The sequence below is a fragment of the Phalacrocorax aristotelis genome, chromosome 5 (genome assembly GCF_949628215.1).
Source record: "Phalacrocorax aristotelis chromosome 5, bGulAri2.1, whole genome shotgun sequence".
In the NCBI taxonomy this organism is placed as follows: Eukaryota; Metazoa; Chordata; class Aves; order Suliformes; family Phalacrocoracidae; genus Phalacrocorax; species Phalacrocorax aristotelis.
In genome coordinates, this window is record NC_134280.1 from 30,661,994 (window position 1) to 30,676,802 (window position 14,809).

General features: G+C 39.6%; 1 protein-coding gene across 1 annotated transcript in view; it reads right to left on the reverse strand.

The window, feature by feature from the left end:
• The window catches only part of BMPR2 (bone morphogenetic protein receptor type 2), a 114,411-nt gene that overhangs the window by 13,880 nt on the left and 85,722 nt on the right, over positions 1 to 14,809 (reverse strand). Inside the window, exons 5-10 of the mRNA XM_075093755.1 lie at positions 14,387 to 14,478; positions 10,649 to 10,879; positions 6,522 to 6,636; positions 4,213 to 4,373; positions 2,336 to 2,483; positions 1,247 to 1,383 (exon numbers count right to left, since the gene is read on the reverse strand). Of these exons, the coding sequence (XP_074949856.1) occupies positions 1,247 to 1,383; positions 2,336 to 2,483; positions 4,213 to 4,373; positions 6,522 to 6,636; positions 10,649 to 10,879; positions 14,387 to 14,478 (884 nt within the window). The remainder of the gene's footprint in view (positions 1 to 1,246; positions 1,384 to 2,335; positions 2,484 to 4,212; positions 4,374 to 6,521; positions 6,637 to 10,648; positions 10,880 to 14,386; positions 14,479 to 14,809) is intronic.

Genomic DNA, 14,809 nt, shown 5'->3' on the forward strand with positions numbered 1-14,809 from the left:
TAGTCTGCAAAACAAACCAAACCTTCTTGAACTCTTCTAGTTATAACTGTCTTCAAAAACAGCTGTCGAGCTTCGTTCTTCCAACACTGCATTTGTTAACATGGCTATAGTTAAAACAGTTGCTGCTTGATTTCCTGTATAGTTTGGGTGTGGACCCCCCCCAATACCATGCCTGGCCGGCCAAAACTGCCCTCAACTCAGTTACAACATGTTTTACAACAGTGTTAACACTGGAGGCTATGCTCCTCTCTGAAAAGCGTTTCATACCTATTTACAAGTACCAGCATAGATGAGGCCTTAGGCTCCCCATTACCTGCACAGTAGCTACATACTTAGCAACTAGCAAAGTCTCTGAAGAGTGAAGGGCAAAATTTCAGTAAGCCAATAACTAGAAGTATCTTTTTAAGTAGGAGTCAAATATGTCATTTTCATACTTGTAATCACACTATTTCAGTTTAAACAAGATACCGTGTATTAGGTAGAACTCAGTAGCTGCATTTCACTTTGCTTGTAATAAAAGACAAGCAACCTCCACTAAAGTAAGGGGATTCGCATTACCTCACCTTTGCTGCAGATGAAAGCAAGCACAGACTCTTACCAGAGTTCAGCTGACTTGCCAAAACTTGTTGGCCTGCAGCAGCAAGCAAGGCTCTAAGCCATAGCTATACCAATTCAAAACAACAAACAACATTAACATGCTTATAGTCTTGAAAATAAAAGTTGCAGATCAAATGAAGCCGTATAAAATTTCTAGTGTACTTTTAATGACATGATTGCTAGAAACTGTAGCCTCTGCAAATTCAGAGGACTATAAAACTTCAGAGAAGTTTTACAGTATTTATAGATTTTAGTTTTGGAAGAGTATATTTACATTTTTGCCAACTATTTTAGGGTGCTATTAGTTAATATGATGTCAAAAGGCATAAAATGCCTTTCTGTTTCTCATCCAGCATACAGGGAACATATGGGCACTTCATGCATAACACCACAGATAAGTTATCTTCTGTGTATCACTCTTCAGCATCCAATAATAATCATAGTATTTTTCCTTAACAGAGATCTACCTTTCATGTCAATGGCTTTTTAAAAACTGACTATTTAAGAAGTCCAGACAGAAGCAGCTCCCAATCCTTAAATACTAACAAATACTATAAAAAAGACGACCATATTCAAAAATTGCTTTTAAGAAGTAAGTACACCCTATAGCTGGTTTAATGATTGTTTCTTTGAAAATATTCTATCTCACCAGGCTGTTCTCCTTCCACGCTTCTGGGAATTTTGGTCTTTGCTTCTCTCTAGACACCAAGACTTGCATATCTTCAAAAGTGGGATGGTTTCCGACTTCTGTCTGGAAAGCCATCTGGTACTCTGGCACTGACTCCCCTGTTAGCAAAGGAAAGAAAGAAAAAAAAAACCCACAGATTAAAAGGCAGAGCAAGGGCTTTCAGGTGATGAAAGGTAGTATCAAAGGTGCTGCCTATTGAGATGTTCTTCACTTTCCCCCAAAGCCTAACTTCACTAAAAAAGCTGAATTAACTGCAAATGAATCAAGTGTTGTTCAGCAGCCTCTCAAAGGACAGCATCTTCAAACTTTGCCAGTTGAGTGGCACGTTCAGGATGTCTTAGAGCCTGAGGATGACACCTAATTTCTGTGAAATGTCGCTGACTGAATACATTCACGTACTTCATTTGGGATGAAGCCCAGTGAGATTACAAGTCTCCGCACATAAAGTGCAGCTGTTTGACTAGAGAGAATGCTGTGTGTCAGATAAACTCTACATGCTATATCTTGGGAAGATGATGGTGGTCGTGACACAATCTTACATGTTAAATTTTAAAAATCTACTTCCTTGTTTTATGTTATGGGTATGGAGGACTTCCCTTAATTTTCAATGTCACTAGCATAAATAAAAGTACGACTGACTAAAGGCTACATTAAATCACAGCACTTTCCCATCCATTCTTTCATGAGGAAAGTCTGAACGACGCTCCAGGCACTTTTATCAGTTCTAAGAACTGAAAGTACTGCCTTTGCCATCAGCCCAACTCTAAGTGTTTGTAAAATCAGGACAATAATAATGCTCAAATTGCTCTTACCTTGAGGCCTGCAAACTGCTTAAACAGGTAATTTAAAGTCCTTCAGCATGAACTATGCTTCACACTCAAATACACTGTATTGACAACAACCATCTTGAACACTAGATGGCACCGACTTAATGGCAAAAACAATTGAGAGAATTATTTCCCTTCACTTCAAAAAGCCATGGCTAGGGAGTAGCTTAGAGTGCTGGTACCACCTCCTACCACTTATGTTTTTTCCAGTTCTTTTAGTTACCTGGGAAGAGGTCTGTACATCTCATAAATATCTCCCAGTAGATAAGGCCTAGCGCATACATATCTACTTGTTTCAAAGCAGATTCACAGTCCCTCAAGTTCACTGCTCCTTCAAGGACTTCTGGGGCCATGTAGCGGATTGTACCGACCTGGAAAAACATAAAATCAAAGCTTCAAATCAGGAAGCAATTTCCAAATTCAATTTATTAGGGAGACTTACTTTTTTTTAATACCCTACTTTGATATTTTCTACAGTTAAGGACAATGCAGTTCTCTTCTAATCGATGTCCTCAACCTAGTCATAGCAAAACCCTTCCCCTACTCTGTTGGGTTTTTGTACATACCAAAGCAAAATAACTTTGTCCTTACTCAATGTTCTCATAGGCAATACAATATAGCAGAAATGTTTCTTTTTCCTGAAATTACTCTGTGAACACCAAGGTATGTATCATAATGGAAGAGGATGCTGCTGAACAGGGAACTTGTTCTCTTTATTCCCAGACTGTCAGCAAGGCTCACCCTACATCTTCCATGGTCAATGGTTATTAACAGCCTTGGAAGTTATCTAGCATTTCCAAAAGGAAATATGTTAGATTAGAGCAATCACTCCTCAGTACTTGTAGGACAGTATTTTGTCACAGGACTATTCCATATCCCTGCATTTTAAACAGTGGTTTCCCTGTTTCTTTGTTCAGTAAGGGGAGATCTAAAAAGAGGACCTGTGCACAAGGTATTAAGATAGCACTTGCTTTCTAAGGGAAGGTGATTAGCACTGCAAAACACACTTTTTGAATGAAATGTAAAGGTTTTCTGTAAAAGCACAAAGACAACAAATATACTGAAGCATTAGGGACTTTTACTCTTTGTTTAAAATAGTCTCACTGTATTTCAGTAGCCTATATTCAGATGTCAGTGTATTTATGCTTACACAGAAAGAAAACAACCACCAAAAAAACCACACTCTGAATCACAGCATCATAAAAAAAGCTTAAGAAATCAGTTTCTTCCTTCTGACCAGAATCCATTCTAACCAACTCCTAGCAGTTGTTTTCCCAATCTGTTCCTTAAATTCATAAACCGATGAAAATTCTATATAGCCGTCCTCAGCAGTCCATTCCAGACCTTGGCTGCCTTCTACAGATTAGAAAGGTTCTTTTCATACCTAACCTAAATTTTCCCTCCTACAGCACAGTCCCATTACTCCTTGTCCTATCCACACTGAATACAGTTTATTCCTTTCTCTGTGTAGCAGCTGTTTACATATTTGAAGACCTGTCTCTGCCTTTACTTCCCTAAAAAACCCTAATTCTTTCATATTTTCCTAGAAGGTACTCTTTCAAGCATCCCATTATTTTGTCCCCATTCTTTCTCGGTTGGTTCAGTTCTTTCTCTACGCCCTTACTCTCCCAGATGTATCCATTTAAAGTCCAGAAAATTGCAGATGACACCGAGAAATGGCTGTAGGATGTAGAATGCTGTATGCCACCAGGGTCGAAAAATTAACACCAAAGCCACCAAAGAATGTTTGGTCTTCAGTTAATACTTGCAGTAGAAGACTAAGGGGCCTGTACCACATCATCACAAATGACATGGCAACCAAACCTACCCTGCATCTTCTCATATCTCACACATAAGACTCCAGGGCTGCCAATCTATCACCTTTCAAAATGCTAGGCTTGGTTCTGAGTGTTTTGAGAATAAAACCAGTTTCTTCCTATCAAGGCTTCAGCCACTTCTCACCCATGTTGCAGCAATTCCCCCTTATAGGAGCTGTACCACCTTAACATTCACCTTGTAATAACAGAAACAATTTCTCAGTGTCACCTCCATACTAATTTGTCTTCCTTTATACACTGGTTTATCTTAATTTCTACTTACCTCACTAATGGCTGCATTATCTTCCTCACCTGGGCGTACCAGTCTGTTTCCAGTTAACTTCATGGAGAGTCCAAAATCACTAATTACACATGTTCCGTCATTCTTCACCAGTACATTGCGGCTGTTCAAGTCACGATGGGATATTGCAGGTTTGTAATGGTCTATTTGGACATATGGAAGTGCTTGTTATTATTTGAGCGGTTCTACTGTTTGGCAAAATAAGAGAACCTCGTTATGTCTGCTCAGCTATTATAAACAGAAAATCAACTTATCTTTTAGCATGATGTGGAGCTCATTATAAAGAAGTAAAAATGTTAGCTTTCTATCTACAGAAAACTGACTGGCATTCAGAGTTTCTAAGTACAATATATTAGGCTACTGCTACTGCTATATACAGTTTTAGCATTTGCCAGTAAGCTTCCTTCCAAGGGATATTTTAGCTCAATTTTGGCAGGGGAGATATTGTGAGCTTAAGCACAGACCTGCTGCCACAGCCCTGACAGCCACTCCAAATACTCTCTCTCATATCCACGCTCCTGTGTCAAATACGGCACCAAACATTATGCTATGATTGGGATTGGCATCTATTCAGGAGGTGTGTGGACAATATTATTCCAGGGAGTCTGAACATATTCCTCTTGCAAGGGATCTGATCTTTTCCAAACAATAATCTCAGTTGTTCCTAGTTCATATGCAATGTATTTTATTAGTAAAGCAGCCCGCACTATAGAACCGCTTTTACTGTGGAATTTATTCTACTCCACGAGCTCTTTCCTAGCATTCATAGACCAGCCTATGGCTGTCTCTTCTTTATGATGGAAGGTTTGCACATTTTCTGGCTGCTAATGAACACACCTGTCTGCACATTTCGAAATTACAACGTTAAGATGATAGTATTCCTATGTGCTGTTGAAACTGCAGCTGATTTAGGCATTTTCAGCCTTGCACTTTTAACATCATCTTCAGTTGCCATTCTTTGCTAGAGTTGATGCTTAACATTTGAGATATATAGTTTGGAATTTTAATCCAAACATTAGCACCTTAATGTAGAATTAATGACACCATTTTTTTTTTACTGCCAAAAAGCTAACGCTTCAGTGCCAGGCCATATTTTGCAGCCTGATACATCACAGATCTCAGAATATCTGCTTTATAATCATAACACTTCAGCTGCTGAAATGCTGGCTGAAGCATGCAAGCAGAGGTATAAAGATATAAATCAATATGTTGTCACATCCGGTGCTCAGCAAAAAAAGAAACAAACACCCAAACAAAACCAACACTGAAAGTCCAGCACAGTACACAGTGAAGACTCAGCCTACATACTTAGAAAAAAATCAAGAGATATGCTAAATAAAACTACAGTGGAGTTGGAATATTTAATTCTTGCTCTTTGTGTATGCAGTTCAAACACAAACTAAAAATTGCTTTGGTCTGAACTGCAAAAACAAACAGAACACCCCAGCTCCGGAGCCCTCAGCACAGGAAAGGGCATGGACCTGTTGGAGTGAGTCCCAGAGGAGGGACACAAAAATGATCCGAGGGCTGGAGCACCTCTCCTATGAGGACAGGCTGAGAGAGTTGGGGCTGTTCAGCCTGGAGAAGAGAAGGCTGCGGGGAGACCTTATTGCAGCCTTTCGGTACCTGAAGGGGGCTTATAAGAAAGATGGGGACAGACTTCTTAGCAAGGCCTGTTGTGACAGGACAAGGGGTAATAGTTTTAAACTAAAGGAGGGTAGATTCAGACTGGATACAAGGAAGAAATTTTTTACAGTGAGGGTTGTGAAACACTGGAACAGGTTGCCCAGAGAGGTGGTAGGTGCCCCTTTCCTAGAAACATTCAAGATCAGGTTGGACGGGGCTCTAATCAACCTGATCTAGTTGAAAATGTTCCTGCTCACTGCAGGGGAGTTGGACTAGATGACCTCTAAAGGTCCCTTCCAACCCAAACCACTCTATGATTCCATCAGTTTGCTCTCTGCTAGACAGACATCCAGTGCTTCAGGTCTTCAGTAACCTGTTGCCATGATACAGCAGTACTGCACAATTCTGCTGCCTCCTCCTCTTGCCTTTCTCCAGGGCTCTCTGCTGGCTCTTGCTCCCAGTTTTCATACAAGTGTCACAGATGCAGCCCACAACATGGGATTGTTCAGAAGAAAAGAACATATCAGAAGTTCTGAATAATCTCTATTTGCATTTGTCATTTCCTACTCACCATACTGACACAGAGGAAAAAATAAAGGCAGGAATCTACTACCTGACAGAAATAAGAGTATCTTGAACATCTTGGCGTCCCTTCCTGGTCTTACCTCCTCGAGGTAACTCCGTGTGCAGGTATGCCAAGCCCCTAGTTATAGAGTGTGCCAAACGACAGGAGCTCACCCAGTCACTTGTGTGGAGACTCAAATATTTACACAAAGAACCCTAAAAAAAACCACAGATAAATACTGGCTTAAAACCATTGTCCAGTTGAATAACTCTATATCTTTAGGAGAGTCAGTTTTATCCATTGCTCCTGAAAGGTCTAATCTTGCAACTGCTTCTGTGTTTACCCAGATGTTCTAAAACAGAAGACTGGACAAAGTTTCACTACTTTCTAGTGCTGCCATTTCGTTTATCTGAAGAAGTGGAACAGAAAATTTATCACAAAATACCGTGGATTGCCTGTAGGAATAATGATATTAATTATAAAACAAAGGAAAGCGTGCACTTGATTTATTCTTCTGAAAAAGTCTTGTTGAACAACAGAAGAAGAAAGGTAACTGCAGATGTAATAGCCTGGGTTACTAAATAGTGGTCTTTAAGCCATTAGCACTTACAGAACGCTCACCATCTCTCTCTGGCATCTCCCTTGCTATAATCTATTTATATCTCAAAACAAAAACCCAAAGGCAATTCAGAATAGGAACAAGTGCACATGCACTGACGAAACCGGAAAAAAAGAATGTCATGTTCCCGTTTTCTTGAAAGATAAGTTAAATGTGAAAAATGAGGGATTTTTTAGTAATTGGCAGCGGAATCTCCAAGAAAACCAGAAGGAAGGGTGCCAATTACAATACTGAGATATTCTAGAAACTGAGACTGCTATCTGAAGAAAGAGCCAGGTCCTGCAAACTATAACACCTTTGAACAGCTTTTATGCACATGGTCCCCAATGACAATATAGTCAGTTCAAACAAACTAAATCCCATGCATGAAGAACAAGTTGTCCAGATGTCTCTGCATACACATATTGCAATAACATGTTTATGACCACAAGATACTGTGGTTTTGCCTATTTAAATTTGTAATCTTAAAGACGCACCAAGGTGTAACATCTTCTCATGGCTGCAACTAAAAACACTTTATTGCAAAATTAGTTATGTAACATCTGGTTCAAAAAAGTCTGGTATGTCCCATTTGAGTCCACGGGGAGTCGACATTCAGGTAGGTAACACATGCAGTTCAGGTGGAGGCACAAAGATACCAGAATTTGAAATGACCGAAGCATTAGACTTTTTTTTTTAATCCAATGCTGAAACTAAAACCAAGTCTTGACACTCCTTAATAGAATTACAAGTGTCTTACAGCTTTTCAGACTTCACCTGTGCAGAACAAGGAACCCATAAATAGGTAACCTACTAAGTGAAAATACAGACCAAACATCACTCATACAGGTTTACACAAGCTTTTCTTTCCCCCCAGTGTTTAAAATGCTGCTGTATGAACTTCAAATAGATTTTGGTAAGAAAAAAACAAGCTGAGAATCTACCTAGAAATCAGTTAAAGAATTTTACTTTTTTTTTTTTTTTTAATTGTTTAAAGCTTCTTCAGGAATACAAACACTCTTGCTAGCCTCCAACTGCCACTGCAGTAACAGATTGTCTTGGCTTAGTGGGTTGAGATTCCAGCCCATTCTAACAGAGGCCCCAGGACTGTTGTCATGGTGTGACTGGGAAACACTCATTGTATAAAGATCTCAAACCAACTTCGATATCTTTCTGCTGCAGAGCTTGCTAGCCACCAGATATTTTTAAAGCCTGCTGAGGGCTGTGATTTTATTGTTCTAGTGAAGTTCAATATAAATGACAACCAGAAAAAGTTTTAGTTGAGACTTAGAGAGATATATATTTGTAATTAGGATTATTCTTGTCAGAGCCATGAGTTACATGTTAAGTTGTGGACATTTGTGAGATTATAACTTTTGATAACATTGATGGTTTTGTTTTAACAATCATAAGATTCTACTATGTGGGGTTTTTTGCAACAGTTTTTCTATTGTTCTAAAAAGACATGAATGTCTGATTACTGGGGGGACAATTCTGTGGCTACTACCTATTTCCTACTGTGTCATCCCTTGCAACTTACTCACTGCTTATTCAACTGCCACGCGTCAGGGTAGCATCAGAACAGCACATTGGTCAATAAATACACGTATCTTTCCTTTTACTAGTGGCTCACCTACTTTTTTTGATCTGAAGGCACATTTGGATAACGCCACAATTTAGGTCAAGCCTATCTGTCTTGCTTTCACTGAGGCAATGTCATTTTCTGTGCGAAAATGTTCTGGTTTGTGTGTTCCTATTTCCAGGAGGACAAGTATTTTGAGGGAGAGTGATGTTTTGGATGGGGGGTATTTTACCTGCCTGTCTTTTATGGGTCACTCCTTATTGAAATAAGGTTTATGGCTCCAGTTTGAACAGCACAATACCCTTTTAGCAGGGCTGCCACAGCAAGGTTCCTTCTCAGCTGTTAGTTCCACATACAGCAGAACATCTGCTCACTGAATTAAAGATCACACTGTGCATTAATTACACCTGCTGTGCACTTTTTCCAATGGCTTCCAAACTACCAGTGGATTGATTTTAGACTAATCTTGCTGTTCTTAATACCATATTGAGAAAGAATCTGATAATATGATGTCATAAGCCTCATCTGTGCATTTAATCAGATCATTAACAGATCCTGTTTATGTAAGCAAGACACAATTTTCAATCAAATTATACTTCAGCTAAAAATCCTTTCATTCAAGAAAACAGCAAAACCAGATCACCTGTTAAGACAGTTATGCTATGCCCTCCCAGAGGCAGAATACTCGATTTCGCTTAACTCAATTAGTTCAAAATAAGCCTACTCTGCCAGAGCGGGCCAGAGCTGATGTGCTTTGCCCACTGTCCATCTGGTATGGGCATGACTGAGCTTTTTCTGTGGTCATTTCTAGTCTTTGCAGCCTGTTCTTAGATGCCCATCTCTTACAAGCTGACATGATCAAGTGTGTTCTCACTTAAAAGTTTCAGTTAAGATACTCTTTATATATTTGTGAAGTGCTGTGTTGCCTTAAATTTGCCTATATACATTTAGATATTTATAATCACATATACACTTAACTTTCAACACAAGCATATATGTAAAGCCTAAAACACACTAAGACATGCCATTGTTACTGCTGTTTGTTACTGTTCTGTTTCTTTTCTGCTACTTGAATAAGCGACTTTTGTCCTGCTGTCCCCATAACAAATCAGGCTTCAGCCATCACCTTTACACACTGGAGGAAATAGAACATGAGTTCACTTACTTCAGACCAAACAGCTCATTAAAAAAAATTATTTAACTGAATAATTAATTTCCCATACACAAGCAGAAAAAAACCAAGAAAAATTGTGAAAAGTAATTTTTTGCATTTTCAGATACACAATCCCCATACGTTTTACATGTTACAATTTTTCATGAAAGCAATTCACATTTAAGCTGTGTATTTTAAAAACATTTTTGTTTCTATGCGTGTGTACACACACAAAGAGTGTTAGGAACTCACATCAATGAATTTGAGGGATGTAAGCATTCAATTAGCTAAGGAGGTTTGAAGATAGGGTTCTGGAAAGTAAGGCTGCCATCTTAAGACTTGTCCTACATCATCAATATATGGTACAGCAAAATAAATATGGTTGCCACAGAAAGCCTTAAAGAAGATAACAAGATCAAAAGCCAACATGATTTATAGTACCACAAACTAGTTTGACAACAATATTGGCTCTATTATGCTTCATTATGGAAAACCCCACCATTTACAGCTACTGAGTAAGGTCATAACTATTGTAACAGAGATGTATTAATGTTAAGAAGTTTTAAATTTATTAAATTATTTTAAAGTAAAAACAACTCTTCACATTCTGTCCTTGAATATTGCATAGTTGACTAAAAAATCTGCACCACAACCAAGAGCAAATACTACAGCTAAGAACTTTAAGGCTACATTTGGTAGCACTGACTCGGTAATCTTAAAGGGTAATACAGTAAAACACACTAAGATTCATTAAAATTGTAATTTATATGGATTATTTTTACATCATTGCAAAAAGAAGCAATGAAAAACACTGGCAAATACTGAAGTACATCCTTATATGTGGGTATTCTTAGGAACCTAAACCAATCAGATTGATTTCTTTGAAGCACTTACATTGGGGTAATATTCCATCACCAATAAATATTCCATACGGCCATCTGCAGTGAATCTCTCATCCCCCACAATGAAGCGGGCAATGTTGTCATGTTCCATCAGTGGAATCCTGTAAATGTTCCTCTCATTGATGAAGTTCTGACGATTAGCAAATGAAAATACTTTCACAGCCACTGGACGTTCATCTAGGGAGCCTTTATACACTGCTCCATATCGTCCCCGGCCTATCAACTGCAAAAACATGTAAGCAATTAGTTCACTAAATAAATGACAACAAAATCCACGTTTTCACTCTACAAATATTGTATGCCAACCTTTATACTGATTTACACCATAAAAAATAGTGAATACCTTGAATATTTTGTATTGAAAACCAGAATTAGAATGCTGTCATAAAAGCTATTTTGGAGCTAGAAACCTCAGCATAGGCCAATTTAGATCTTACCAAATTACAGATTCACAGAATCACAGGTTGGAAGGGACCTCAGGGATCATCTAGTCCAACCTTTCTAGGAAGACCAGAGTCTAAACAAGATGGCCCAGCACCCTGTCTAGACGACTCTTGAAGGTGTCCAACGTGGCTGAGTCAACCACTTTCCTGGGGAGATTATTCCAATGGTTGATTGTCCTCACTGTGAAAAATTTTCCTCTTGTCTCCAATCGGAATCTCCCCAAGAGCAACTTGTGTCCATTCCCCCCTGTTCTCTCCATGTAACTCCATGTAAAAAGGGAGTCTCCATCTTCTTTGTAACTACCCCTTAAGTACTGGTACATGGTGATGAGATCCCCCCTGAGCCTCCTTTTCTCAAGGCTGAACAAACCCAGTTCTCCCAGACTATCCTCATATGACAGGCTTCCCAATCCTTTGATCATCTTGGTGGCCCTTCTCTGGACCCCTTCCAGCCTGTCCACATCCTTTTCGTACAGCGGGGACCAGAACTGTACACAGTACTCCAGGTGTAGCCTGACAAGCGCTGAGTAGAGCAGGATAATGATTTCTTTTTCTCTGCTGGTGATGCCCTTTATGATGCAACCCAGCATCCTGTTGGCCTTCGTGGCCGCGGCAGCACAGTGTTCGCTCATGTTGAGCTTTCCGTCCGCCAGGACCCCCAGGTCCCTTTCCACAGAGCTGCTCTCCAGCCAGGTGGATCCCAGTCTGTGCTGCACTCCTGGATTAAGTTTTCCCAGGTGCATGATCTTACACTTGTCCTTGTTGACCTTCATAAGGTTCTTGCTGGCCCACTCTTCCAGCCTATCCAGATCTCCCTGCAGAGCAGCTCTCCCTTCTGGAGTGTCTAATTCCCCACTCAACTTGGTGTCATTAGCAAAATTCATCAGGCTACACTTGATGCCGTTATCCAGATCACTTATAAAGATGTTGAATAACATTGGGCCCAATATCGATCCCTGCGGGACTCCACTAGTGACAGGTTGCCAGTTTGAGAAAGAGCTATTTACCACCACCCTTGGGTGCGGCCTGTCAGCCAGTTCCCCACCCACTGCACAGACCACTTGTCTAGGCCATAACACATTAATTTCTGCAGGAGGAGGCTGTGGGGGACCATATCAAAGGCCTTGGAGAAGTCCAGGTAGACAATGTCCACTGCCCGCCCCATGTCAACCAAGCAAGTCACTTTGTCATAGAAGGCCACCAGGTTTGCCAAGCACGATCTGCCTTTAGTGAAGCCATGTTGGCTTTTCCCAATCACGTGCTTCATTTGACTTGTGATGGCCCCCAGGAGGAGTTGTTCCATAACTTTCCCAGGGATTGAAGTAAGGCTGATGGGCCTATAGTTACCCGGATCCTCCCTCAAGCCCTTCTTGTAGATAGGGGTAATATTTGCCTTCCTCCAGTCCTCTGGGACATCCCCCGTTCTCCATGACTTCTCAAAGATTATGGAGAGTGGCCTTGCAATGATGTCAGCATTTATCTACAGTCTGAATACCCAGCAAATAAATCTTAAATTATCTGTTCAGCAGTTTTATATACAGAATCAATAAAATCCATGTGATTTGTGCTTATTAAACTTTTTTTTTTGCTCTTATTAAACTTTTGCCTACTGAACATTTATAGCTTTTATGCGATCGGTTTTAATTAACTCCAAAGATCACAGACATTAAGCTAACCATTTTAGGTTCAGGACAGCTTTATACGCTGTACCTTTTAGGTTAGCAGTAACAATGCGTTTGTAGGGCAAAATAGATACCAAAAGAGGTAAACAGGTTTTAATAGAAAGGAATAATTAATTCCTTACTACCTGTGAATCTATTCTAGCACCTAGTATGTTAGACAGTCTTCACAGAACAGCCTTTCCCATCTCCAGGGCAACTAAAGAAAGATGCAATCTCTGCTCTGAACCAAAAGACAGGACCACCTTCAGGAAGAGTCCTAGTTTATAAAGCTCAAAAAATTCTAACAAACTAAGAATTTAAGCACCTTTTTAATTCAAATGATTTCCAGAAGATCTAGACATTAAATTGTAAGGATTTCATGGACTAGTATCTTTTTAAATACTTACAGATGGAGGAGGAATGAAAAGCAGAAGGGATTACAAAAGTAATACTTCTTAAGACGATAAAATTGTCTAACAGGAAAGTTTTCAATAATGAAGTACCTTTTAACAGACAGACTTTCCATTTCTCAGTCCTTCCATGTCAGTGGATTGCAAAGCAGCAGCGAGTCACTTCAAGGTACAAACCCAGAATGTTCTACCCACAGAGATGTGAAAAAGCAAGCACAGGCTAAGACAATTTGTTCTGTATCATGCTGTGACTGGGGGTGAGGAGTCAACTCCTTAGGATTTAAGAAAGAGGACAGAAGACTTCTCCATCAAGAAAATGGCTGCTTTTTCCAAGTCTGCATATCTGTGTGAGTAATTTCACCTGGGGCTTTGCACACTTCTACAATATACATCCTTATACTCTTGTAAACTCTGTCTCAAGTACTTTTTTTTGTTGGCAAAAGGCACCCAAGCTTCTTAGCTGATTAGTCTGCCCTCACCATTAGCCCAGACCACACTGCATGTCTGCAGTCTGCATCTCTAGGCGTGATTTCTAATTGGCAAAAAGAAAAGTACCACTCTGAATCTCTCTCAGTCATTCTACTGCTTTATTGTTGGCTAAAAATCTTTTTAAAATTCCATAAGTTCTATCAAGCATACCAATGGAAAGCATAACATTTTGCAGTTTTCTAATGATACACCTAATACCAAGATGAGCAGAAAGTTATGGTTGGCCTCTAGTTACCATGGAGACAGAGTACCCCACCGTGAAGAATGACTATACATAAATGCACCACTACTGAAGTATACTGCCCTATCTGCAGTAAATTCTGCATTCCAATAGCGTTAACTAAAGTGTTTCAAATTACTACAGTAGGATACCATACTTAAAGTGATCAGCGTCAAGCAAAAAGATGGTTCTTTTGACACAATGCTGAAATACAGCACATACCAATTTCCCCCCTTACCTCTCAGTATTTAGTATTTTCTTCTCAAGGTAGAACACGTTCCAGCTAATACCAACAATATTGCTAATAAAACCAGGCAAAACGTAACTGCAGTAATCATTTTTATTTTTATTTTTTTCCTTTTCATTTCTTCTTTAAACTGTGATTTAGAAGAAAACATTAGAGAAGCACTGTTACCTTTATTTCTGTAACTATATCTGGGAGATGACATGACCACAAGTGTTATGTTGGATAAAAATGAAGGTTAAGAAACCAAGCTGAACATTTACCTCCAGCAACTTTAGATTATCCAGATCCAATGAGGGCTCTGATGCTGCTGCCTCCATCATGTTCATGCTGTGCAAACCTTGTTTACGGTCTCCTGTGAAAGGGGGTGGGGAGGCAATCAGACAGTTTCCCTTTTTTGCCATGTGACAAGTGAAAACAATACAACTTACCTGTGACTTGGCAGAAATACACACTGTAGGTAAGGACATACCAAATAAAAAGGAATCCCGTAAAATCTTCTCTGAGCCAGTAAAATCAGCAGTGAAGGTGCTGATAGCTACAATCTTAAGGCTATCTGCTACACAACTATTTTTATAATTGAATGTCACTGGCAATAACTGTAAAGCATGTTCACAACCTCACTTAAGCTGTGCTGAGTAGAGGATTTGCTGAAGAAAAATAGGTCCCAAAACACCAGCTTGGAG